Source organism: Mesoplodon bidens (assembly GCF_964165515.1).
Source record: "Mesoplodon bidens genome assembly, chromosome: 19".
In the NCBI taxonomy this organism is placed as follows: domain Eukaryota; kingdom Metazoa; phylum Chordata; class Mammalia; order Artiodactyla; family Ziphiidae; genus Mesoplodon; species Mesoplodon bidens.
In genome coordinates, this window is record NC_138179.1 from 13,248,430 (window position 1) to 13,272,824 (window position 24,395).

The 24,395-nt window shown below is 50.8% G+C and overlaps 1 protein-coding gene across 2 annotated transcripts in view; it reads right to left on the reverse strand.

Annotated features, from left to right (window-relative positions):
- The window catches only part of RAB11FIP4 (RAB11 family interacting protein 4), a gene marked incomplete at its 5' end in the record, with an annotated part of 118,064 nt that overhangs the window by 61,800 nt on the left and 31,869 nt on the right, over positions 1-24,395 (reverse strand). Inside the window, 2 exons of one of the 2 annotated variants that reach the window (XM_081218069.1) lie at positions 19,023-19,111; positions 21,886-21,973. In XM_081218069.1, coding sequence (XP_081074195.1) covers positions 19,023-19,111; positions 21,886-21,973 — 177 coding nt within the window. Of the gene's footprint in view, positions 1-19,022; positions 19,112-21,885; positions 21,974-24,395 lie in introns of those variants that run through there. The other variant, XM_081218071.1, reaches the window with a different exon arrangement.

Sequence of the window (24,395 nt, forward strand, 5' to 3'; positions counted from 1 at the left end):
ACAGGCAAAGCCCAGGAGTAGGGAGGGCAGGCAGTGTTCCGAGAAATACTGGGCCAATCCATCCAGCACGAGAGGGGGAAGGGCAGAAAGGTTTTGGTCAAAGTGACCGAACATCTACCAGGACCTAGGAGGTGCCAGACGCCAGGGGACAGGGATGAATGACAGACAGCCTTTGGCCTCCTGAAGCTCAGAATCTAATGATAGAGAAAACTATAACCCAAGCATTTTATCCTCATTTTACAAATGGAGACGCTGGCCCCAAAGAGGTTAAGCCCAAGACGATACAGCCCATCCGGCTCAGAGGCAGGACTCCTCTCCCAGGGTCCTGCACAGCCGGAGGGTACTTGTAGACCTCTGGCAGCTGGCTTAGGGGAGAAGGGACTTGGAGGAGGGTAGGACTGGAGAGGTGACACAGAGGAGGGGGGCAGGAGACACCAGAGGTGGTAGACTGGAGGCAGGAAGTCAACAGAGAGGCTGCTGCAACAGTCAGACGAGTAGGATGAGGGCCAGGACCAGGACTGTCACGTTCAGCTGCTCAGGTTGTGCACTGCACAACTCCCAGAGGCGCCATTCCTGTGGACTACAGAGAGATTAGTCCTCCTTGGAAGTTGTGTAGCACAGGGACCCTCCTAGTAGACAGAGGGACCAGACTCACACATGACGGTGTATGTTGCCACGAGCCTTTTGGTCCCTGCGTAACAGTTGCTGACCAAACCCACACTGTTATCACAAGGCCACATCCTGCTTCCTCTGGGGAAGCAGTGGCAGCTGTGCCCCAAAGACATTTCAAACACATTTCGCACCACACTCTGGGCTACCCACAGGGCCCATCAGTTCCGCATTTCTGTAACAAAGATGCTGGTGCACGAAGGGTTCCCCGAGCAAACGAGGCTGGCAACTGCCTTCACCTCCTGCTGGGGTCCCAGAGGTACACGGGAGCATTCTGAAGGCTCTCGGAAGTCCTGCAGCCAAGGGGGCTTCCCTGGTGGCGCAGTGGTTGAGAATCCACCTGCTAATGCAGGGGACACAGGTTCAAGCCCTGGTCTGGTGGGATCCCACATGCCACAGAGCAACTAGGCCCATGAGCCACAACTACTGAGCCTGCGTGTCTGGAGCCTGTGCTCCGCAACAAGAGAGGCCGCGATAGTGAGAGACCCGCACACCGCGATGAGGAGTGGCCCCTGCTTGCCACAACTAGAGAAAGCCCCTGCACAGAAAAGAATATCCAACACAGCAAAAATAAATAAATTAATTAATAAACTCCTACCCGCAACATCTTCAAAAAAAAAGAAAACCACGGCTTAAAAAAAAATAAGTCCTGCAGCCAAGAAGCTGCTCATCTTTTCTTGATGAGTTTCCCAGACTCCCTCTCAGAGGAGCCCCCTTTCTTTCTTTCTTTCTTTTTTTAAATTAATTTTTATTGGAGTATGGTTGCTTTACAACGTTGTGTTAGTTTCTGCCATACAGCAAAGTGAATCAGCTATACATATACATATACATATATCCCCTCTTTTTTGGATTTCCTTCCCATTTAGGTCACCACAGAGCACTGAGTAGAGTTCCCTGTCCTATACAGTAGCTTCTCATTGGTCATCTGTTTTATGCATAGCAGTGTATATATGTCAATCCCAATCTCCCAGTTCGTCCCACCACCCCTCCTTCCCTCCTTGGTAACCATAAGTTTGTTCTCTACATCTGTGACTCTATTTCTGCTTTGCAAACAAGTTCATCTGTACCATTTTTCTAGATTCCACATATAAGCGATATTATACAGTATTTGTCTTTCTCTGGAGCACCTTTTAGCAATCCTGGCACAGCCCTGCACAGGGAGGCTGGGTGTGGCCAGCCTCCTTCACCAAGCAAAAGGCTTTAGGACACTCTTTGTGCAGGTCAGAGGCCACGTTCAGGCTCCAAAAGTAGTAGGAATGGGCTGGGGGAATTCTTCTGCCTTCTCTCCCCAGCCCAGGCCTCACCTCAGCTCCTGGAATACTTAGTTTCCTTCCTTTCTGTAAAAGATTGTCCTCCAGCAATGCAGATCCTCCAGATGAGTTGCCTTTGGTTCTAGGCAAACCCCTCAGGGCAAATGAGTCCCTCTGGTCCTTTCTCCCAGGTTGGGGCAGGGGGAATGTGAAGAGAGGCCCGGGAAACTTGAGAAGCCTCAGGAAAAGTGGATGTAGAGCTGCTCTCTGTGGTATCTGGGGTCAGACAGGTGCATATTAAAGTCCTGGCTCTGCACACTGCAGTCCTGAGACCTTGGGCAAGCGACTTAATTGCTGTCTGAGCCTCAGCTTCCTTACCAGTAAAATGGGTCTAATGGTACCTACTTGGCAGGGTTGGTCTGAATAAACAGGACAGGGGTGTGGTGGTGATGAGAGATTAGACAAGTAAACTGCCTGTGCAGGGCTGACATTCCATCTGTCCATCCCCAGCCCTGTCTTGTGTCTGATTCGTGCTGAGACCTGGGGCCAACTGGAAGGGGCCTCCTGGTGCTGGGACTGGAGATATCAGAGGGCCAGAGAGAGACGGGTTGGAGAGAGAAAGATTGGATAGACAGGGACAGAGAAAGAGAGAACACACAGGCAGAGAGACAGAAAAACAAGTTAAGAGACAAGGGGTCCTGGCCGGGGGCGGGGGGGCGGTGCTGTGTGTGTTGGGGGGCACGGTGCTGCTCCCTCTGGGTCTGTCTCCCTCCTCCGCCTTCCCACCCTCTCCTCCAACCTGCCCCCTGGAAAGGGGGGTGCGGGAACCTGCAGTGCCGCCCGGAATTGGGCACCCTCTAGAGGAGGGGAAGCAGAGAGGAGGGGCTAGGTACGCCTCAGGGAGGGGGCAGGGGTCATGGCCCGGAGCTGGGGTGCGGCCTGCTTGTCCCTGTACCTCCCAGAGAGGCGAGCTCCTGACTCCAGGAAGGCCGTCATTCAGCCAGTCAGCGAACGCTGACCAAGTAACTCACTCAGGCCCAGGACTGGGCTGGGCAGAGCAAGCAGTGAGGCTGGTCCCTGCCCCTGCGAGAGAACAGTCTAGACGGAGGGAAACTTGGAAGCCACTGGGGCCCACCCTGCAGATTCCCATTCTTGAACTGCTGGTCCTGATGACTAACCAGAACAAAATGCTTGCTATCCAAATTTTTTTTTTTTTTTTTAATTTGCGGTTCGCGGGCCCAGCCGCTCCGCGACATGTGGGATCTTCCCGGACAGGGGCACGAACCCGTGTCCCCTGCATTGGCAGGCGGACTCCCAACCACTGCGCCACCAGGGAAGCCCTGCTATCCAAATTTTGATGAAGCTTCCCTTCTTCCCCCAGTTCTGTGAATTCTGCCCACCCCTGCTGAGTCAGCACACGGACCCTTCCCAACAGCCCTCCAAACACAGGCTGGCCTCAGGGTAAACCTTCCCTGATCCACTCCCAATGGCCAAGCCACCCTGTTGCCCCCCTCCCCACACCGGTGTTTATTCCTCCTGCAAAGAAACCCCCCTCTTGCCTCACCCTTCAGATGCTTGGAGATCTTATGGTGAGAACTTCCTCCCTATTGCCACGGCCCCTCCTCCTATTTCAAGAGTTTCTCCCCTCACCCGCCAGCTTGGAATAATCCTTTCAATTAGTCTCTCCTTATTAAATCCGAACTCCACCCCCCGCCCCACCACCCCGCCACTGAACTCATTTTTTGTTGTTGTTGACATCTGTTAAATTATTTACAATAAAAGACATTCATAGTTGGACTAATAAAATAAAAAATAAGCCCGACAGAAAAAGCAGGTAAATGAGCAAATTGAAAGTTGATTCACCATTTGCTCTAAGTTTTCTAACTACCAAGACAAAAACGGGAAAGCAAGGTTAGTTATACTGCAATTCTTATTATCCGATGAGAGAAGGAAATAATTTAATCAGGAAAGACTTTTTTTTCTGGTGCAAAATCCTAAAAAGAATGTATTAGATCAAAGCGTGCAAAATGGCAAATTGGATAAGGTTTCCAGTAGCAGTTTTAAGGAGGCTGAGGAAATATTCTGTTTGGCCTTACACTGAGCCAAGGGAATAAAAACAAAATGTACATCCGTGCAGAGGTTTTTGCAAGAAGGTAAGATGAAACAGTGCTTTCTGACATGGAACTAGATACCAGGAATGGAAAATCTAAAGGAATGGGGGTTAGTGTGTCCTCAGGAATACTTTCTCCCATATCACTCTTCCAAGCTGAGTTTCTGCCTGTAAATTCAGGTGCAGCCCCTTTCCAGGACTCAGCTGATGTTTACTGCAGCAGATAAAGGTCCTAACGAGCCTCTGCCTGGGTGCCGGACCCCTCACCCATCTCAGGGGTCCTTTCAGCCTGGATTAAAAATTCCCTTGAGGAAAGCAAGAATATTCAAAGTCACAGCACAGGAAGAAGCCCAGGCAGGGTGCGGTAAAGGCAGCTGTTCTGAAACGGGTTCTGGATGTAAAGTCTTGGCATCAGTGTTGAGAAGGTGTTCAGCTTCCCAGCCCCCCAGGGTCAAAGGAGCCCTCTCTTTCCATCTAGGTACAGTGAGTATGTACAAAGCAGGGGCTGGGCCAGGCTCTGAGGCAGGGACTTGTGCAGTGTCCCTCCTGCCCATCCGCCCTGTGCTGATCATCAAAGAGGCTTGGGGAGGATCATAAACCTGGGACACTCACAGAGCCCACAGAAAGTTCCCCTCAAGAATCAGACTTCTTGCCGTGTCTCATGTTATTTCCAGTCATTTTTACTGCCCTGGTCAGGAAGGGAACAGAGCAATGATCAGGATGGGAACAGCTGTTTATCCCTCTTATAAAATGTTTGGGCATTTTCCCTCAGGCTCAGTGGGTGTGGTTTTCATGCCCTCAGGCCCTGCCTACCCTGGGAGATGGGTCTGACACAGGAGTGGGCCCAATACTGGGGAATGCCTCAGGGGGTGAACCCCTAGCTGGGCAGGAGCAGCCAGCGGGCGGTGGGGGTGTGGGATGCAGCTGTAGAAGGAAGCCTGGGACATAGGCATTGCCTGTCAGTCCCTTGTCAGCAGCTCTGGGGCAAAAAGTATTCAAGTCTCACAATCTGTGCCTTGTGGGCTGAGAGATTCCAGCATTTTCTAGGCACTGTACTGAGTGCTTTGCTTGTATTCTCATTTCTCGTTTTTTATAATAACCTTATGCAGAAGACACCAATGATCACCTCTGTTTAGCAAGGGAAGAAAGTGAGGCTCAGAGAGGCGAAGTAACTTGCTCAGAATGGTCCACTAGTAAGCGACACGGTCAGGAGTCAAATCCAGGACGCTCAGACCCCAAAGCCAACGCTCTTCCCAAGTTTCAATCAGCCCTTTGCCTCTGGGGCTGGCTCTGCCCGTAAGTGCCTACCCTCTGAACCAAAGCCTGGGAGCCCCTCAGCTTCCCAGTTCCCAGCCTGGTCAGCTGTCCTGTCCTGCACCGGGGCCGTGAGCCCGGCCTGACTTCCCCCGGACCCCACGCCCCCGAGGAGTCTGCTTAAGGAGCGTGGAGTGAAAACAGAGCCGTGACGGAGCAGGCGGCGGAGCACGATTCCTGGGAGGGAAGGTCTTGTCTGTCACGGTAGCAGACATGTGGAGACGAGGGGCTCACCACACGCGGAGGTGACAGCGACCGCTAGAAACAACGCTTCCTGGCAGAGGGTGGGAGGGACAGAGCAACGGGAGCACCCCCAGGCTCTCTCCGCATCTTCCCACGGCCCCGAAGGCGCTCGCAGGAGGGGCAGTCAGGCGACCCCAGGCCTACTGGATCGGAGCCCGCCTTGTGTTAAGCCCCCGACTGATTCGTACACACATTAAGGTTTCAGAGCCCAGGTGCAGAGTCAGAGCAAATAGTCATCTGCCTTTCAGCTCCTTCCTATGCCCTCCCCCCTCCTCCCCACCCAGCACTGAGTGTGGTTTTACCGTCTTTGACCTGAAGGGGGCGCCCCTCAACCGCTCCCAGGCGGGAGGAAACCGAGCCCCTCCTCCCCGGCAGAGCTGACCTTGCACAGCAGAGATGCATGCCTCCAACATGTACCGCCAGCTGCTCCGTGCCAGCACTGTGCTTGGCGTGGAGGGCAGAGCAGGGAGAGAGGCAGGCACAGCCCTCCACCCACGTGGAGGAGACAGGTAGGACACACGCGGACAGTTAAGAGTGTGGCACACAGTGGCGCAGGCTCTAAAGGAAATGAGCAGGGTGTTATGACAGTGACAGGGGACTGCTGTAGAGGGGTTCCTTGAGATGAGTGGGAAGGGAAGGCTTCCCTGAGGAGGTGACGCTTGTGCTGAAACTTGAATGATGCAAGGGCAGCTGTTCAAAGACTTGAGGACGAGGGTTCTAGGTAGAAGGAATAGCCAGGCAAAGATAAGAAACTAGCTTCGGGGGTTTGAGGAACAGAAAATAGGCCAGTGTGGCTGGAACAGCAAGGATCATGGGGAAGATGGGATGGGACCAGGTCAAAGGTTCAGGCAAAAGTGAAAGCTGGTAGATCACAGTGAGAAGTTGGGGTTTAGGATTTTACCCTAAGAGGACAAGTGATTAGAACATCTTAAGTGGGGGAGTTCTAGGACCTGGTTTAAGAATTTGAAAGGACACTCTGGCTCTTGTAAGGAGGAAGGGAAGAGAGAGCGTGGGTGACCAGGTAGGGGGATGGTGTGAAGCTCTGACGGGGTGTAACGTGGAGGTGGGTGAAGGGGACACCTCGGGACGGATCCTGCAGATAAAACCAACAGGCCTTGCGGACGGGTTGGCTATGGGAGGAAGGAGAGACATTAAGCACAACTCAGTTCTTGGTCCGAGCGGACAGGTGGGTGGCGGTACCAGCTCCTGAGATGGGGAGCCTTTTCGAGAGCTAGGAGGATGGGCAGCACCGGAGGGATTTGTGCCAGACAGGTGTGAAACGCCACCAGGTGTTAGTGCAGTTAGTGCAGAGGGCGCTGTGGCTCCGTACGAGAGTCTGAAGCCAAAGGCAAAATCAGTGCGGAGACAACCTCTTGGGGCCTCAGGTGGTGGTGCACACAGAGCAAAAGGTGGATAAACTATTCCAGTTTATTTTTTTAGTCATTTATTCATGACTAAAGAGACATGACAACTAAATGTAATGTGTCCTCCTGGATTGGATCCGAGATCAGACAGAAAAGCTATAAAAATATTGGGAAAACCTGAATATGGAGTTTATATCAGATAATACGTTGCTATATCAGCCACACGTGATAAACGTGTTGTGGTCATCTAGGAGGATATCCTTGCTCCTAGGAAGGGCCAAGTATTTAAGGATGAAGTGTCATAATGTCTGCAACTAACTTTCAAATGGTCCAGCCCCCCTCCCCCGCAAAGAAGTGTGTATACAGAGACGCACACAAATGCAGAGAAAGCAAGTTGCCAACATGTTAACAACCGGAGAATCTCGGGCGGCAGATCTATGGGTACTCATTGTACTGGTCTCACAACTTTCCTGCAGGTTGGAGGAAAAGTACATTTGGTGGGTCTTTGTGAAGTCAGTGTGATCTACTCTCCGTTCTTGCACCTTTTGCAGGGCAGCCTGAGCTCTCAGAAATTTTCAAAACTGGGTGGCAGACGAGGAACTCTCTAAATGAGATTCTTGTTCGGGCTCTGACACGTGGAGCCCCCGCCCTGCTGACCCAGAGTCCCCGTGGGCCCTTGCAGGCCTCCCTCTGGGAAAGTAGTCATGGCTCACTGGCCACCAAGAATGCTCCCTGCCCGGGGCCTGAGAACGCAGGCGGCCCAGTTCTATGGGGGACGGACACCTCCAGGCAGGGCCCTGTGGTCCCGAGACACTCTCCTCAGAGGATACTTCCAGGGCCATGTGCCAAGGGCAGCCGACATTTGAACACACACGCTGTGCCAGGCCTTGGCCATTTTCAAGGTATAAGACTCTTCTCCCCCACCCCCAGCCTCTGCGTTCCATCCTCAGGGAAAGAAGTGTTGATGTAAACTGACCAGAATCCAGGACGTTGTACGGGTCATGGCTTCATGGAATCCCGTGAGGAGCTTTAAAAAGTGCTGATGCCTGGGTCCCACCCCTAGAGGTTCCGGGTTCATTGGTCTGAGGGACAGCTGGGCATCCAGAATCTTAAAAGCTCCCAGAGAATTCTAATATGCTGCAAAGTCTGAGCATTCCTAGCTTAGATCCTTCGTTTTCAACGTTGGGTGTACATTCAAGTTACTCGGGGAGCTTTTAAAAATAGATGAGTGGACCCCTCCCCCAGACAAACTGAATTAGAATCTCTGGGAGAAGGGACCAAGGCATCAGTATGTTCTGAAAGCAGCCTGCATAACTCGAGTGTGAAGCCAGGGTTAAGAACAGCTTGTTTAGACTCTGCTGTTTTTGAGAACTAGCATCCATCCTGATATCACTGTATGTGTGACTAACATCTGTCCTTATGTGATTGTGTATATTTGTGTTTTCTCACAGGTACCTGTGACAAGAATTAACTCATCAGTGAGGGAACCAGCAGGTTGGGATAGCTGCTTCAAAGGAGAACAGGAGAGATCAAAGTACGTATAGTCAATGAAAGAAGATGGCAAAGTTAGGTACAAAATTGATTAATAGGGCTTCCCTGGTGGCGCCGTGGTTGAGAGTCCGCCTGCCGATGCAGGGGACACGGGTTCGTGCCCCGGTCCGGGAAGATCCCACATGCTGCGGAGCGGCTGGGCCCGTGAGCCGTGGCTGCTGAGCCTGTGCGTCCGGAGCCTGTGCTCCGCAACGGGAGAGGCCACAACAGTGAGAGGCCCGCGTACCGCAAAAAAAAAAGAAAAGAGTGTCCTGGAAGTTGGTCTCAGTGGGCCAGGTAAACCCAGCCTTCCTAGGGTCGGGATGGTCCGGGGAAGACGATGGGGGACAGGTGGTCCAGGACAGACCAAGGCAACCATCAGCATTGGCTCTGCTTGTGTCCCAGCCACCTTAGGTTTAATGAGAATTTAATTACTTCTCAAAGATACGACTTAAGGACCTTTTTATTCTTACAGACATTCTCGGGCTTCGGATAAGTAAATTATTCTTTCCTTTGGAAGGAGGAAGGTGTTGGAACAGAAAAAAAAAAAAAAACCAAAAAACTGGGGCCATATATGAGAGGAAAGGATCAAGTAAGGCCCCTCCCTGAGCTAGGAAACCCCCTCCCCGCTCCCCTCACCGGCATGAGCATGGCGCCACCACCTACACGTTCACCAGCACAGCTGAATCAGAGGCTGTCAGGAAAAGTATTTTTAGAATTTGAAAGTATCATTGTTGCAAGTGGTTTTAGAAATGCTTGCTTCAAAATGGATGAAATTAAGCAATGGTGGACTTGGACCTTCAGGCCCTACATACCCCCAGGCCAGCTCTGGAGAGAAGCTCAGGGCAGATTTTTCAAAACTGTTCTGGCAAGACTGGAGGTTGACCAAGCTCCTTCTGCTTATGAGCAGAAGAGCCAGTCTGGGCTCAGGCTGACGTCCTCATTCCCAGCAAACCCCGGTTTGTTTTGGCCTCCGGGGACCCCTTAAACATAACCTTGTCAAGAGCTTCTGGTTCCCAGGAGGTGAGTTGGGCAGGAGGGAGGGTAAGAGAGGCTGAGGGAAAAAAGGAAAACTGGATCCTTATCTCACCACAGACATCAAAATCCACTCTGTGGATCAAAGCTTTAAACATAAAAACCAAATACATAAAATAAAAATAAAACAGAATATAGTGTCACAGCCGTGGGTAGGAAAGCTTTCTAAGCATTATACCAAAGGCAGAAGCCACAACGGAAAAGATTGAGTTGGCTATAAAAACCTTTTAGATTTGCTGTTATAAACAAAGTTAAAAATAAATGACAAGCTGAAAAAATATTTGTGAGGTATGTCCAAAAGTTAATATTTCTACTTCTTTTACATCGATGGGAATGAATACATCTATGGAAATGAGGCTGAAGGATGTAGGCAGGCAATTAATGAAGAAACAACTCCTGGTGACCAATGAAGGCAATTTAAGAAGTTCAACCATATTATAATTCAAAAGAGCAATCCTAATTTTAGCCTCTCAATGAGAAAGCTTTGAGAAAGCACAACAGCCAGTAAACAAAGGGTAGGAGGAATCTGACACAATCCTGATGAAAGATGAATTGAGACAACTTTTCTGGAAAGGAATTTGACAGATGTATTAGAAATTTTAAGATTTGTATCCTTTTGATAAAACGGTTTCCACCTATCAGAATTTATCTTAAAGGTTGGCAAAACTTTCCCGTAAAGGGCAGATAGTAAATAGTTTAGGCTCTGTGGCAGCCACTCAAGTCTGCCATTGTGATGGGAAAGCAGACACACAAGAGTGAGCAGATGGGCGTGGCCATGTTCCAATAAAACTTTATTTACAAAAACAAGCTGCTACATTTGGCCCATGGGAACTGTCATTTGCCAACCTCTGGCTTGCTCTAAAACAATAAGTGCTTCTGTGGGGAACAATTTAGCTACAAGAGTGTTTATAACACTGCTTTTGTTAATGCCCCAAAGTAGGTTTAAAAAAAAATATATATATATATATATATATATATATATATATATGACCAATAATAAGGAACTGGCAAATAAATGTGGTTGTCTTCTTGCAATGCAATATTATGCAGCTATTTAAATTTATGCAGAAAAAAAGAATATGGCTGCATTGTTATATAGATTAAGCAGGCTGGAAAATAGTTTGTAAATGAACTATTAGAACTAATAAGGGAGTTTAGTAAGGTCGTCATGACAAGATCAACACCAAAAATCAAAACGTCTCCTAGACACTTAACCATAACCAATTAGAAAATATCATGGCAAAAAGATCCTACATGTAACAGCAACAGAAATTCTAAAATAGAGTCACCCTATGAAGAAATGTGCAAAACCTATTTGAGAAGATCATAACACTTTCCTGAAGGGCATAAAAGAAGGCCAGAGAAGATGAAGAGGTATACTATGTTCTCAGATGAGAGAATTCAATACTGTGAAAAAGCCAGTTCCCTTACACTGATGTACAAATTTCAAACAAAATCTCTAGCAGGATTTTAAATGAATTTTGACAAAAAAGAGTATTCTGGAAGAGAAAATATGTAAGGATAACAAAAAAATTTTTTAAAATAAAGAATGATGAGGGAGGCTTTCTCTATCAGATATCACACTGTAAAGCAAGGGTAACTGAAACTGGCTTAGAAATAGGTAGACAAATAGATCAATACAACAGACCAGAGTCCAGAAAGAGACCCACGTTATACGGCAATTTAGCTCATGATAAAGGGGTGAGATTTCAAATAAGTGGAGAAAGAGGGACTATTCCACAGTAGGAATGTGAACAGCTGGCAACATCTGGAACATAAAAATGCCAGGTATTATCCTCACCAAAACCAAAAATAAGCTCCTGGTGGATCAAAGAGCTAAACATAAGCACTTTTTGTCTAAAAGTATTTGAAAAACATATATAGGAGAATAGTAATGTTTATAACCTTGAGGTAAAGAAGGCACCACATAATACACAAAATGTAAATGGCATAAAAGGACTGATAATGACGACATCCAAACTTTAAAATTCTATGAAATAAAAGACACCAAAACCAAAATTAAAATATAAGCAAAATGCATAGACTGACAGAATATATAGAGATTTTGGGTATATAGATTTCATATAAATCAATAAGGAAAAGACAACCCAGGGACTTCCCTGGCGGTCCAGTGGTTAGGGCTCTGCGCTTCCACTGCAGGGGTCACAGGTTAGATCCCTGGTTGGGGAACTAAGATCCGACATGCTATGAGGCACGGCCCCCCCAAAAAAAAGAAAAGAAAAGGAAAAAAAAAAAAAGACAACCCAACAGAAAATGAGCAAAGACTATAAAAAGGCAATTAACAAAAGAAGAAATCCAAAGTCCCGGTGAACAGAAGGAACCATGGTCTCCTTCACCATAAACGGCGACACAGATGCAAGCGAGAGTGAGTTTTCCTCCATCAGATTGGTGAGCGGGAGAAGGGAGGGGAGAGGAGTGGAAGGGAGGCCTGTAGGTAGATGGAGCACCTCCAGGACTGGCAAAGGGCTGAGGATCCGGGCACTCTCTCATCTACTGTTGGATGATACAATGGGTACCGTCTTTTTGGAAGAAAAATTTGGCCCCATCGACTAAAAAATAAAATCTGCATACCCTTCGATAGAGCAATTCCATTTCTAGATTTCAAATCCTAGAAATACTCAGAGAAACGCTCTATGGCGCATGGATAAGGATGTTCGCTATGGGCACTGTGCTGGGTGTGAAGGAGATGAACTCACCTCGAGCTCTGCCACCACCAGGTGAAAATGGTGTCGCCGTGTGGGGAACATGGAGCTGTCCTGGAGGGTGAGGTTAAGGCAGGGATGACAGAGGGCACAGGTCCCACTCCAGGCTGGGGGCAGAGGGAACTAGAGAAGGCTTCCTGGAGGAGGAGGTACCTACTTATGTCTTAAACGATGAGCAGAAGTTATCCCAGGGACAGTGGGTGGGGGGCCATCCCAGGAGAAAGAAGAACTTGTGCAAAGTCTGGGAGGCAAGAGTGAACAGGGTCTTTTCAGTAAATAAGGAGCAAGTGGGTGTCACCAATTTCGGGGTGTGAGAAGTGCGGCAGTGAGAGGTGAGGCTGGAGAAGTGGTGGATTTTATCCCACTGGTGATGAGGGGGCCACCGAAGCGGGGTGGTGACACACTCAGGGCAGCTCCTTAGGAAGATCCTGAGGTGACTGTGGGATGTGGGTCTGGAGAGAGAAAGGCTGGGGACGATGAGCGGCCAGGAGGCAGCAGAGGGAGAGGGACGAGGGGTGAGTGGGGACCAGAGGACTCAGGCTGGCTGGATGTGGGGCGTCAAGGATGACTTTCTGGCTTAGGGGCTGGATGATGTGACACCATTCGCTGGGATGGTGGTTACACAGGAGGAGCACCAGGTGGCCTGACACCCTATTCATTTTATGGGGTTCCCTATGAACCAGCCCACGTGGGAGGACGACCCAGGATCTCACATGAGGGCTTATGAGTCAGATTTCATCCCACCACCCCCTTGCCTTTAAGGCCCGAGGGTGGGGCTCTCTGTGACTGCCTGTGTCCCTACCCTACAGAGACCCCTACACCATAAGGTCTGGGAGCTGCACAAAGGGAGCGCAGTAGCAGCCCGCTAAGCGGGCCAGCCTCACGACGGACTCCCAGGGCGTTTCCTGAAACCTCAGCCTCAGGATGCCAACCCACGGACCCCTAGGACACCCAGCACCCCCTCTGACCAAACTCAAATCCACCTGCATCAGAAAACTTGCCAACAGTTGGGTTTACCAAGCCCTTTTTGCGCCAGGGCGCTGTAGGCTCTAAGGACACAGGCAGGGTGACATCCAGTGAGTTCAATATGGGTGGGACGAAAAGATGCTCATCACTGCTAAGTATTCGAGAAACGCAAATCAGAACTACAGTGAGGGCTTCCCTGGTGGTACAGTGGATGAGAGTCTGCCTGCCGATGCAGGGGACACAGGTTCATGCCCCGGTCCGGGAAGAGCCCACATGCCGCGGAGCGGCTGGGCCCATAAGCCACAACTACTGAGCCTGCACGTCTGGAGCCTGTGCTCCGCAACGAGAGGCTGCGATAGTGAGAGGCCCGCGCACCGCGATGAAGAGTGGCCCCCGCTCGCCGCAACTAGAGAAAGGCCTCACACAGAAACGAAGACCCAACACAGCCAAAAATAAATAAATAAACAAACAAACAAATAAATAAAAACTACAGTGAGGTACCACCTCACACTGGTCAGAATGGCCATCTATTAAAAAGTCTACAAATGATAAATGCTGGAGAGGGTGTGGAGAAAAGGGAACCCTCCTACACTGTTCGTGGGACTGTAAATTAGTACAGCCACTATGGAGAACAGTATGGAGGTTCCTCAAAAAACTAAACATAGAGTTCCCATATGATCCAGCAATCCCACTTCTGGGCATATACCCAGACAAAACTATAATTCGAAAAGATACATGCACCCCTATGTTCACAGCAGCACTATTTACAATAGCCAAGACATGAAAACAACCTAAATATCCATCAACAGATAAATGGATAAAGTAGATGTGGTATATATAAACAATGGAATACTACTTAGCCAGAAAAAGAATGAAATAATGCCATTTGCAGCAACACAGATGGACCTAGAGATTATCATACTAAGTGAAGGAAGTCAGAAAGAGAAAGACAAATACCATATGATATCACTTATATGTGGAATCTAAAATATGACACAAATGAACCTAGCTATGAAACAGTAACAAACTCACAGACATAGAGAACAGATTTACGGTTGCCAAGGGGGAGGTGAGGCGGGGGAGGGATGGACTGGGACTTTGGGGTTAGTAGATGCAAACTCTTACATATAGGATGGATAAACAACAAGGTCCTACTGTAGAGCACAGGGAACTATATGCAATATCCTGTGATAAACCATAATGGAAAAGAATATGAAAAAGAATGTATATATGTGTATATGTATAACTGAATCACTTTGCTGTACAGCAGGAAACACAACATTGTAAATCAACCATATTTCAATTTAAAAAAAAAAAAGAGCTGGTGGGATGCAGGTCCACCTACCCAGACGGACTTGCATTGTCTGGAGAGCAGGCCCAGAGTGCCTGCGGTGATAGCTGGTTTGGGTGGGTTGGGTTCCAGGGGCCTGGAAGAGGGGTGAATGGGGCGGGTGCCCTCAGGCTGCCGGGTTTGCATCTGTTTACCAACCAGCACCACAGAGTGTTTCACTACTTCACTACTTTAACTATGACCCTCTCGTCAAGTGTTGACGTCAGAGGTCCCTGCCCGCCCCGGGGGTGGGGGGAGGCACGCTCCTGTGGTCCCATCTGACGTCATCCGACGTCATCCTCGCTTGGTCCCAAACCACTCCTCCCCTAGCAGCACCTGGGAAGCCCAAGTAATGATCCAGGCTCCCTCTGCTTGGTTGGTCTCAAGCTGACCCCTAGGGGACAGCTGGGACACAGCAGGGCCCTGAGGGCTGAGCCTGCAAGATGAGGACGTGCCCCAGGCAGGCCCCCTCAGCTCCCCGCAACCTGAGGAGCTATGGTCTCGCCCCTCGTGGCCTTTAGCCAAATGGAACCCAGAGCTGCTCAGAGCTGCCCAGACGGTGCAGGAGCCTGAGCAGGGAGGGATTCTTTCACAGGAATTCCCTGGGCAGCTTTGCTTCTGATGAGTAAGCCTTGGGTGGGTAGGGCTGCAGGGAGGCAGAGGCCCCAAGTCTCCAAGAGACCAGCTGATCATTCACAACACGGGGCCTCCAGGCCTTTTCAGCCCCTCACTGTGGGAGCCCACTGGTCCAGCAGGCTGGCTTTGCGCTTTGCCCCCTCACCCCTCCCAGCACCGAGGAGCCCGCTGTGAGGAACAGACCCCTGGCCCCCCAACGCTGCCCACTGGGCGCTCACAGACAAGGCTGCCCAGCGAGTCCAGGGATCAACAGCCACCTCACTGGGCTCCGACCACCCGAGCCACCTGTAAGGGCCAGACAGGTCGGGGGCAGAAAAGAGTTCTCAAGGAGGGGCTTACACCTAAAGTCCCGAGAGAGGAGACGAGGGGGGCACTGGGGTTGGAATTCGACCGACCTGATCTTTCTGCTTTTCTGTAACCTCCAGATGTTGTATTGTGGAGAAAACAATATTGCTTTAAAAAGAGCACTCTCAGGACTTCCCTGGTGGCACAGTGGTTAAGAATCTGCCTGCCAATGCAGGGGACACGGGTTCGAACCCTGGTCCGGGAAGATCCCACATGCCACAGAGCAACTAGGCCTGTGAGCCACAACTACTGAGCCTGCGTGCCTAGAGCCAATGCTCCGCAACAAGAGAAGCCACCGCAGTGAGAAGCCCGCGCACCGCAACAAAGAGTAGCCCCCGCTCGCTGCAACTAGAGAAAGCCTGCGCATAGCAACGAAGACCCAACACAGCCAAAAATAAATAAATAAATAAACAAAAAGAAGAGCGCTCTCTCAGAGGCCAACTCCTCCACGCCTATCTCTCCCCTTTTCTCCACCTGCCAGTGTGGCCGGCCTAGTGCGGAGGCCACGAAAGCAGCCCACAGCTGCAGGAACGGGACCCGGCCCTGGTACCGCTGGCTGGTGTGGAAGCCTGGCTAGGGCGCCACTCTGACCTCCAGCTCCTCACATGCAGGCCTTTATTTTGACGTGATTTTGAAACACCGGTAGCCAAGGGTGAAAGATGCAGACTTCAGCACCATTTCTCACACGAATCTCTAAGACATGGCACTGGGAGGAAGGGGATGCTCACATATTAGTAGCCTGTTTTCTCACTGAATTTTCACAAGACGGGTATGGCGAGCCCTGTTTTACAGGCTCTGAGGAGTTGAGAGTAACGTGCCTGGGTTTGCAGGGCTCATCAGTGGCCAAAGCGGGGTATGGACCCAGTTCTGAGTGGTCCCACAGCCCACCTCGTTACCCCACTTCCTGTTCAATCCACGAGGGCCCCGCTCCAAGACTCCCAGGACACTCAGTGTTTGTCCTGCATTGGGGTCCTCTGCTCTGGTCCTGGTCCCATCAGTCAGGCCCAACTGCATCTTCACCCCACATCTGCTGCCCCTTGAGGCAGGCCTGGAGCCCTCACTGCTGGCCTCTGCACCTCTTGGAGCCCAGCTCTCTTCACTCATCCCTGAGGGCACAGCACCCTGGGGTCCAACCACCTGAGACCTATCTTGGAGGCCCTGGTACCCGGCTTGGGTCTCTGCCACCTTTGAGCCTTGGCCTTCTGTAACACCATTTTGCTGGGCAGCTCTGGGCATTATGGCCCTGTCAAGCGGAAAAAAAAAAAAAAAAAAAGCACAACCTAAAAGTCAAGAATTACGGTTTTTCTTGGCTGCGCAATGGCGCGGCATGTGGGATCTTAGTTCCAAGACCAGGGATCAAACCTGCGCTCCCTGCAGTGGAAGCAGAGAGTCTTAATCACTGGACCTCCAGGGAAGTCCCAAGAATTATGTTTTATTTGGCAGACTTACTGAGGACTTAAGCCCAGGCAGATAGCTCTGAGGGACTGTTCCTAAGAGGTAAGGAAGGAGCCAGGACATACAGGAGTTTTGCAAAAAAAACCAGGTAGTCAAAACATCAAAAGATTACTATTAATTTAAGAAAACCAGACATCTCAAGTTAATGAATTTAGCACTTTTCTATGTACGGGAAGATGCAAGAGTCTGGATTCATTGAAATCATTCCTTTATGCACCTTAGCTCTCTAGGGCCAGTACCCTAGAGAGGGTAGTTCACTAGAATAACTCACAGAACTCAGGAAAACACTCTGTTTATGATTATTGCTTTATTATAAGGGATACAATTCAGGAAAGACGCACGGGGCAAGGTATGTGGCCGGGAGGCGGGGGCACTCTCCAGGGGCACCACGTCCCTGCACGGCAGTGTGTCACCAACCCGGAAGCTCCAGGTCTCATTGCTCTAGAGCTTGTAGGACCCCATCTGCAGCCCTCTCACCTCCTGCAGGTGGGCGTGGGTGGGGCTTAAAGTTCCCAACTTCAAATCACCGGTTTGGTCTTTGTGGTTTGGTCTTTGTTTTCTCCACCCTGAATCCCCTCAGGGGGCACCATTTGAGGGGCCAGCAGCAGCTGCAGTGGCTGATGGCTTGATGGCCACAACATCCTTTGTTACTGACATGGCAACCTACACTCTTTGTCCACAGCCCTCTGTAGGGACCCCCTCCCCCAGTCCCAGCCCTGAGCCCCCACCCAGCTGGATCCCAAGAAGTATGCCACTGGCCAAAGTGACCTCTGGGGTCCTGGGCCTCCTTCAGCTATAGAAAAGAGTCATATTTTGGGGTCCAGATGAGGCACCAACCAGAGGGTAGAGAAGAGGTTTTGGAGCTAGCCTGGGTGACAAACCAAGAAGATCCTCTTCCAGCCCTGGGGTGTCTCCGCCAGAAGGGACCCTAAGAGACTGTCAGTACAGGCATCGTGAACTGTATTCGTCTGTAAGATGACTCTGCAGGTGTTTGGGAAAACGATGAAAGTTTCATAATAAACAAGCCATTAGGTGATGATGACAGTAAGACAGAGCCGTGGGGACTGTGGTCCTTGTCCCACTCCCTGGAACAGAGCTCCTAAAACCCTTGGAACTTCCTGAGAGATTGGAGTGATTTTATTATTCATAAGGGGTCCCTTTCAACCCCACCTGAGCTCATGCTAATGAGGTCACTCAGGTGGGATCCCCAGAGAGCCTCAGGATGGGACTGGTCACCACAAAGACCAAACCGGTGATTTGAAGTTGGGAACTTTAAGCCCCACCCACGCCCACCTGCAGGAGGTGAGAGGGCTGCAGATCGGGTCCTACAAGCTCTAGAGCAATGAGACCTGGAGCTTCCGGGTTGGTGACACACTGCCGTGCAGGGACGTGGTGCCCCTGGAGAGTGCCCCCGCCTCCTGGCCACATACCTTGCCCCGTGCGTCTTTCCTGAATTGTATCCCTTATAATAAAGCAATAATCATAAACAGAGTGTTTTCCTGAGTTCTGTGAGTTGTTCTAGTGAACTACGGAACCTGAGGGGGGTTGCGAGAACCCCACACTTGCAGCTGGCCCCAGCAGAAGTGCAGGTAGCCTGAGTGCCCCATCTGTGGCTGCTCCCAAGCAGGGCTGAGGCTCTGGCCCTGGGGCCTGCACCACCTCTGGGCAGTTAGTGTCAGGAGTGGATTGGATTGCTGGACATCCAGCTGGTGTCGGAGAAAAGAGAAAAACTGTCACCCTGCCTGCTGTTGACCTCAAGCCTGCCACTTTCCCTCTGGAGCTCAGCTTCTCCTTGGGACCTCAGGGTGGGGGGAAGGTGCCCTGTGAGGACTCCCAGCCCCTACACCCTCTGCTGTGACTTCCCAAGGGTCTGCACTGCTCCAGTTCCAAAATCTCTTTCTTGACTTTGAAGCCAAAGGGCCCTCAGAGGGGGCTCTGGGGGTCTCCCTGACACCAAAAAGGTGAAGCAAAGGCAAGAAGATGGAAGACCAAGCAGGGTAAGGCGGGCGGCTGGAGGCTCCCCATCCCTTCCGCGGTGGCCGCCCCTCTCACCTGCACCACGCAGTCTGGGATCTCCAGCGCGCAGGGCAGTGTCCCAGCGCTCTCCACGGCCAGCACATCCTTCAGCAGTTCCTCACAGCCTGTGGATGGACAGACAGACAGTGGAGGGTCAGAGCCTCAGCCCAGCCCGGCAGCTTTGCTTCTTTCTTTTTTTTTTTTTTTTCAGGATCTTAGTTCCCTGACCAGGGATCGAACTTGGGCCCTTGGCAGTGAAAGCACAGAGTCTTAACCACTGGACTGCCAGGGAATTCCCTGGGCAGCTTTGCTTCTGATGAGTAAGCCTTGGGTGGGTAGGGCTGCAGCGAGGCAGAGGCCCCAAGTCTCCAAGAGACCAGCTGATCATTCAGAGGCGGAGATGGGGCACCCAGTCTGCAAAGAAGCCAGTCCAGGGCTGGGCAGAGGGAGCCGAGACAGGTCCTTGCCCTCCAGATGTTCTTCCACTGGGACTAACACCATCAGGGAACACACAGAAGACAGACTCCCAGTTGCGGAGGGGAGTCTGGGGCAAAGAGAATCCAGGAGGCCTTCCTGGAGGAGGGGATATAAGAACATACTCCCTGCCTGGCTCACAGGGACTCCAAACACACACAGTCCGGGGCTGCGAGGCTGAGGCCCTCTGCAACCCTGCAAACTCCAGAACATGGAAGGCCACCTTCAGGATGGCGCTACTTGCTGCTGACTCATTACACAGCTGGCCTCCCTCCCCTGAACAAATGCCCCCAAATCGTAACAGACAAAGGAGGTGTGATATTGTGATTTATAAGAAAGTACGTATTTGGCCTTCATTCACAGTTTCTAACTCACAGCTCCCCAAACCCTCAGAATTTCCTAAGTGTTGAGAGTGACAAAGGTATATTTTTATGTTAATGAGGTGACTTGTGGACCCACCTAAGGATGGGGGCTGGTTGCCAAGAGAACCAACCAGGTGATTAGAGGGCTGGACCTTTCAGTCCCAACCTCTGACCTCTGACCTCCAGGGAGTGGCGAGGGCCTGGAGGTTGGATCAATCGCCAATGTCCAATGATTTAATTGATCACGACTATGATGAAGGCTCCACAGAAAGCCAAAAGGACCAAGTTCAGAGAGCTTCCGGGTTGGTGAACACGTGGAGATTTGGGGAGAGTGGTGCCCTCCGAGACAGCATGGATGATCTGCACCTTTCCCCATACCTTGCCCCACGCACCCCTTCCATCTGGCTGTTCCTGAGTCATATCCTTTTGCAATAAGCCGGTAATCTAGTAAGTAAAATGTTTCTCTGAGTTCTGTGAGCTGCTCCAGCAAATTAATCCAACCCAAGGAGGGGGTCGTAGGAACCTCTGATTTACAGCCAGTTGGTCAGAAGCATAGGTAACAGCCTGGGCTTGTGACTGGCGTCTGAAATGGGGGTGGGGAGACAGGCTTATAGGACTGAGCCCTTAACCTGTGGAATCTGACGCTACCTCCAGGTAGATGGTGTCAGAATTGCGCTGAATTCTCCTCGGACACCCTGCTGGTGTGAGAGAACTGTTTGTTGGCATGGGAGGAACCCCTCACCTCCACACGTTGGAACTGGTCTCAGAACAGCAAGCAGGAGGTCAGACCTGCAAAGCGCCAGCGCAGGGCCATGCAGGGCACAGTTAGTGGTGGCCCTACTGAGTCAACCCCATTCAGAAACCCTTCCTGGGGCTGCCATGCACAGTCCCCCCAACCTCTCTGCTCACTTCCTTTCACTCCTCACTTCTATGCAGGGAATTCCTGCTTCCTTCCCACCCTCCCAGACTCTGAGGGACCCCACAGGGAAGGCTTCGTGCTGCTCTGAGCCACACAGACAGGGAAACATGGCGTCCTCCACAGATAACAGCAAGGCCCTGGGGCTTCCAGACGTAAACTGTGTTCTGCTCACAGGCTGGTGAGCTGGACCACTCTCTCCAGATGAACAGCTCAGTACTGAGTGGCCACACTCTGATTCCTGCAGGTGTCTCATAACTGCCTTTGAGTGGGGGAAAACGAGAGGGATTCTTATATTCCCCCCTAAAGGGGAGAAAGGAAGGAATTTGGAGGAGTTAGGAGGAGGGAGTGGGGAGGAAACAAATGAAGGAAATTCAGAACAGAGGCAGGGAGATGAGGGGACCAGCTCTGTCCAGGTTTGCCTAGAACTGTCCTGGTTTAAAACTGAAGTCCTGCGTTTTGGGAAACTCCTCAGGAGTCTGACCATCCTTGAGGGAGATGACTTCCCTCAGGAGATGGAGGGGGTGAGAGGAGAGGAGGGGAGAGGAGAGGAGGGGAGAGGAGAGGAGAGGAGGGGAGAGGAGGGCAGAGGAGAGGAGAGGAGGGGAGAGGAGGGGAGAGGAGGGGAGAGGAGAGGAGGGGAGGGGAGAGGAGGGGAGAGGAGAGGAGGGGAGGGGAGAGGAGAGGAGGGGAAGGGAGGGGAGGGGAGGGGAGAAGAGGGGAGGGGAGGGGAGGGGACGGGAGGGGAGGGGAGAGGAGAAGAGGGGAGGGGAGGGGAGGGGAGGGGAGGGGAGGGGAGAGGAGGGGAGGGGAGAGGGAGGAGGGGACGGAAGGGAAGGGAGCCATTCTCGGGAACGGGACAGACAACGGGAAGGGTAGAAATGCCTGGCTGCAGGTGTGGGACCGCATGGCAGAGGTTCAGTGACACCCACAGCCCCTCACCAGCGGGCACAGCTGTGGGAGCCCAAGACCCTTCCCCTTGGCCCCCCTGGGGGAGTCAAGGGCAGAGCCTACTTCTGGAACCCATCCTGGGCTCCTGGGAACCCCGTAGGGGGGAATCTGAGCTGAAACCCAAGCCATGTCAGCCTCCCCAGCCAGACAGGATCCTGGGAGCCCCTAGGACCCCCCTCCCCCCAGAAGACCTCACCTTTCATGGCGAACACCCCTCGGCAAAAGTCCTTGAAGTTGATTCTCCCCAGGTCGTTGGGATCCAAGTACTTCACAAGTTTTTCCACCTGTGGAAAGGAAGGAGGGACTGGTGTGAGGTTCCCAGAAATGCCCCAGAGAGTTCACAGAGCTGGCGTGAGGCTGGCCAGGGAGGCCGGGAGGGAGGGTTTGTCACTTGAACCAAGGGGACGCCAGCAGTCCCCTTCCTAGCCCTGTCCCCCTCGGCGGGGTCAGCGCCAGCCCCAGACAGCGGTGGGGCCACTTTATTCTGAGGTCGACAGACAGCACAGTGAGGAAAATCAAATCCATCACCGCAGTGCTCAGAACCCGGGTTTGTTTGGCCTGAGCATCTGTCTCCAAGTTATTTCTCAAAGACTGGCACGTGGAAAACAAACACTGATTTTTAACTTAGCAGTTTCTTTCATACAAAAATAATACAAATTCACTGCAGAAACTCTAGAAAAGACAATGTATCAAAACCCTCCCCTTGGGCTTCCCTGGTGGCGCAGTGGTTAAGAATCGGCCTGCCAGCGCAGGGGACACGGGTTGGAGCCCTGGTCCGGGAAGATCCCACATGCTGCAGAGCAACAAAGCCCGTGCACCACAACTACTGAGCCTGTGCTCTAGAGTCCGCGAGCCACAACTACTGAAGCCACAACTACTGAAGCCCACGCATCTAGAGCCCATGCTCTGCAGCAAGAGAAGGCACGACAATGAGAAGCCCGCGCACCACAATGAAGAGTAGCCCCCGCTCACAGCAACTAGAGAAAGCCCGCACACAGGAACGAAGACCCAATGCAGCCAAAAAAAAAAACAAATAAATTAATGCATTGAAAACAAAAACGAAAACCCTCCCCTTTCCCCCTTTTCTTTAAAACACATAGTTCTAACCACTTTTTTTTTTCTAGTTCTGGGACACCCTTGGTCTACAGGGAGGAAATAATTATGTGACACACGTATCCATTATTTAAAAATTACAAATTACAAATCAAGATTTAAGGCAAAGCCAATTATGGTCAAGATAGCAGCTACATCTGCAGAACTGTGCGGGAGGAAGGCACCAGGGCCGTCTCTCTGTCTTGATCTAGGGTCTGGCTACACAGTGAAAACTCACTGAGCTGTCTGCTTGTGGCCAGTGCTTTTCTGTCCTGTTTGTACCTTATACTTCAGTAAAAAGTGTTAAAAAAATAAACTTGTAAATAGGTGTAGCCCAAAGGAATCTGCCATTCCTGATGTTGGGAAGTTTCTCCCCTACTTAACAGTATATCAGGAACACCGCCCCTCCCTGCCCACTGGGTACCACTCACATTTTTAGTGGTTATAAATACTCTGCCCAGTAGATATACCATAATGTACTTATTAACCACCCATAATAGCTGGGCATTTTGGTTATTTGCAACTTTTTGCTGTTACAACTCATCTTTGGGGGGTTCTACAGCTGTGCGAATGACCAATGGACTCCCTGGCCTTTTAGAACCTTGACTTCCTGTTGTTCCATTATCCCACCTCAGCCACCCAGGCCCCTTGGCCACAGTGAGGACCCAGGCATCACCGTTGCTTGTCCCTCCTCCAACATCACGCACTCAAATGTCCTACTCCCTGACTGCATCCTTCCTCCCTTCCCACCAAACTCCTCAACATGGCCTACAACACCGTATATTTTCTGGCCCCTCCAGCCAAATCTCCTCCCACTGTTTCTTTCACTCACTGCATTCTAGCCACACTGGCCTTCAGTCAGCTCCTCAAGCAAGCCAAGCTCTTTTCTGCCTCAGGGCCTTTGCACATACTGTTCTCTGTATCTCAAATGCTTGTGCTCCCCATTCATCATCTGGCAATGTCTGTTTATCCCACAGGTCTCCATTTGTACCTGTATGAAATGTTTCTCCTGGACAAGCCTGTCCTGCTCATCTAATTAGGGCCTACCCCACTGTTACCCTGCCTTGTAGCACCCTATACTTTTCTTTCAGAACCATTTGTTGCAATATGTAATTATAGGTTTATGTGATAATTTTATTAATTTGTAGCTTCCCCCCTACCCCTCTAGAAAGTAAGCTCCTTGAGATCAAGGATGCTGTTTATTTTGATCACCACTGTATACCTTGTAGCTCCCACCATTACTTGCATGTAATAGAAGCTTCATAAATATTTGTTGAATAAATGGTTCTACAAGACATCTAAGTTTTTAAGCCTTTTGATAACAGTTGCCAAATTGTTCTCTGTAAGGATGTCTCAATTTAGTCTTTGATCAGAGCATCTGACTTCAAACTTGTGAGCTCTGGGTACTTTTTCCTAGTTTTTGTCAATGGCCGATTTTGTCAGAACCTGTTTTTTCCCCCTGAAAGTTCCAATACCTGAAATGCAGCCTCTTGATATTTCTTCCAGAAGCCCACTTCTAAATCACCCTGTAATTTAGTGGCAGTCCCTCTACAGCACACCTGCAAGCATTCATTTACTTATTTATTCAATAAGGATGACTGGGTACTGCCTATA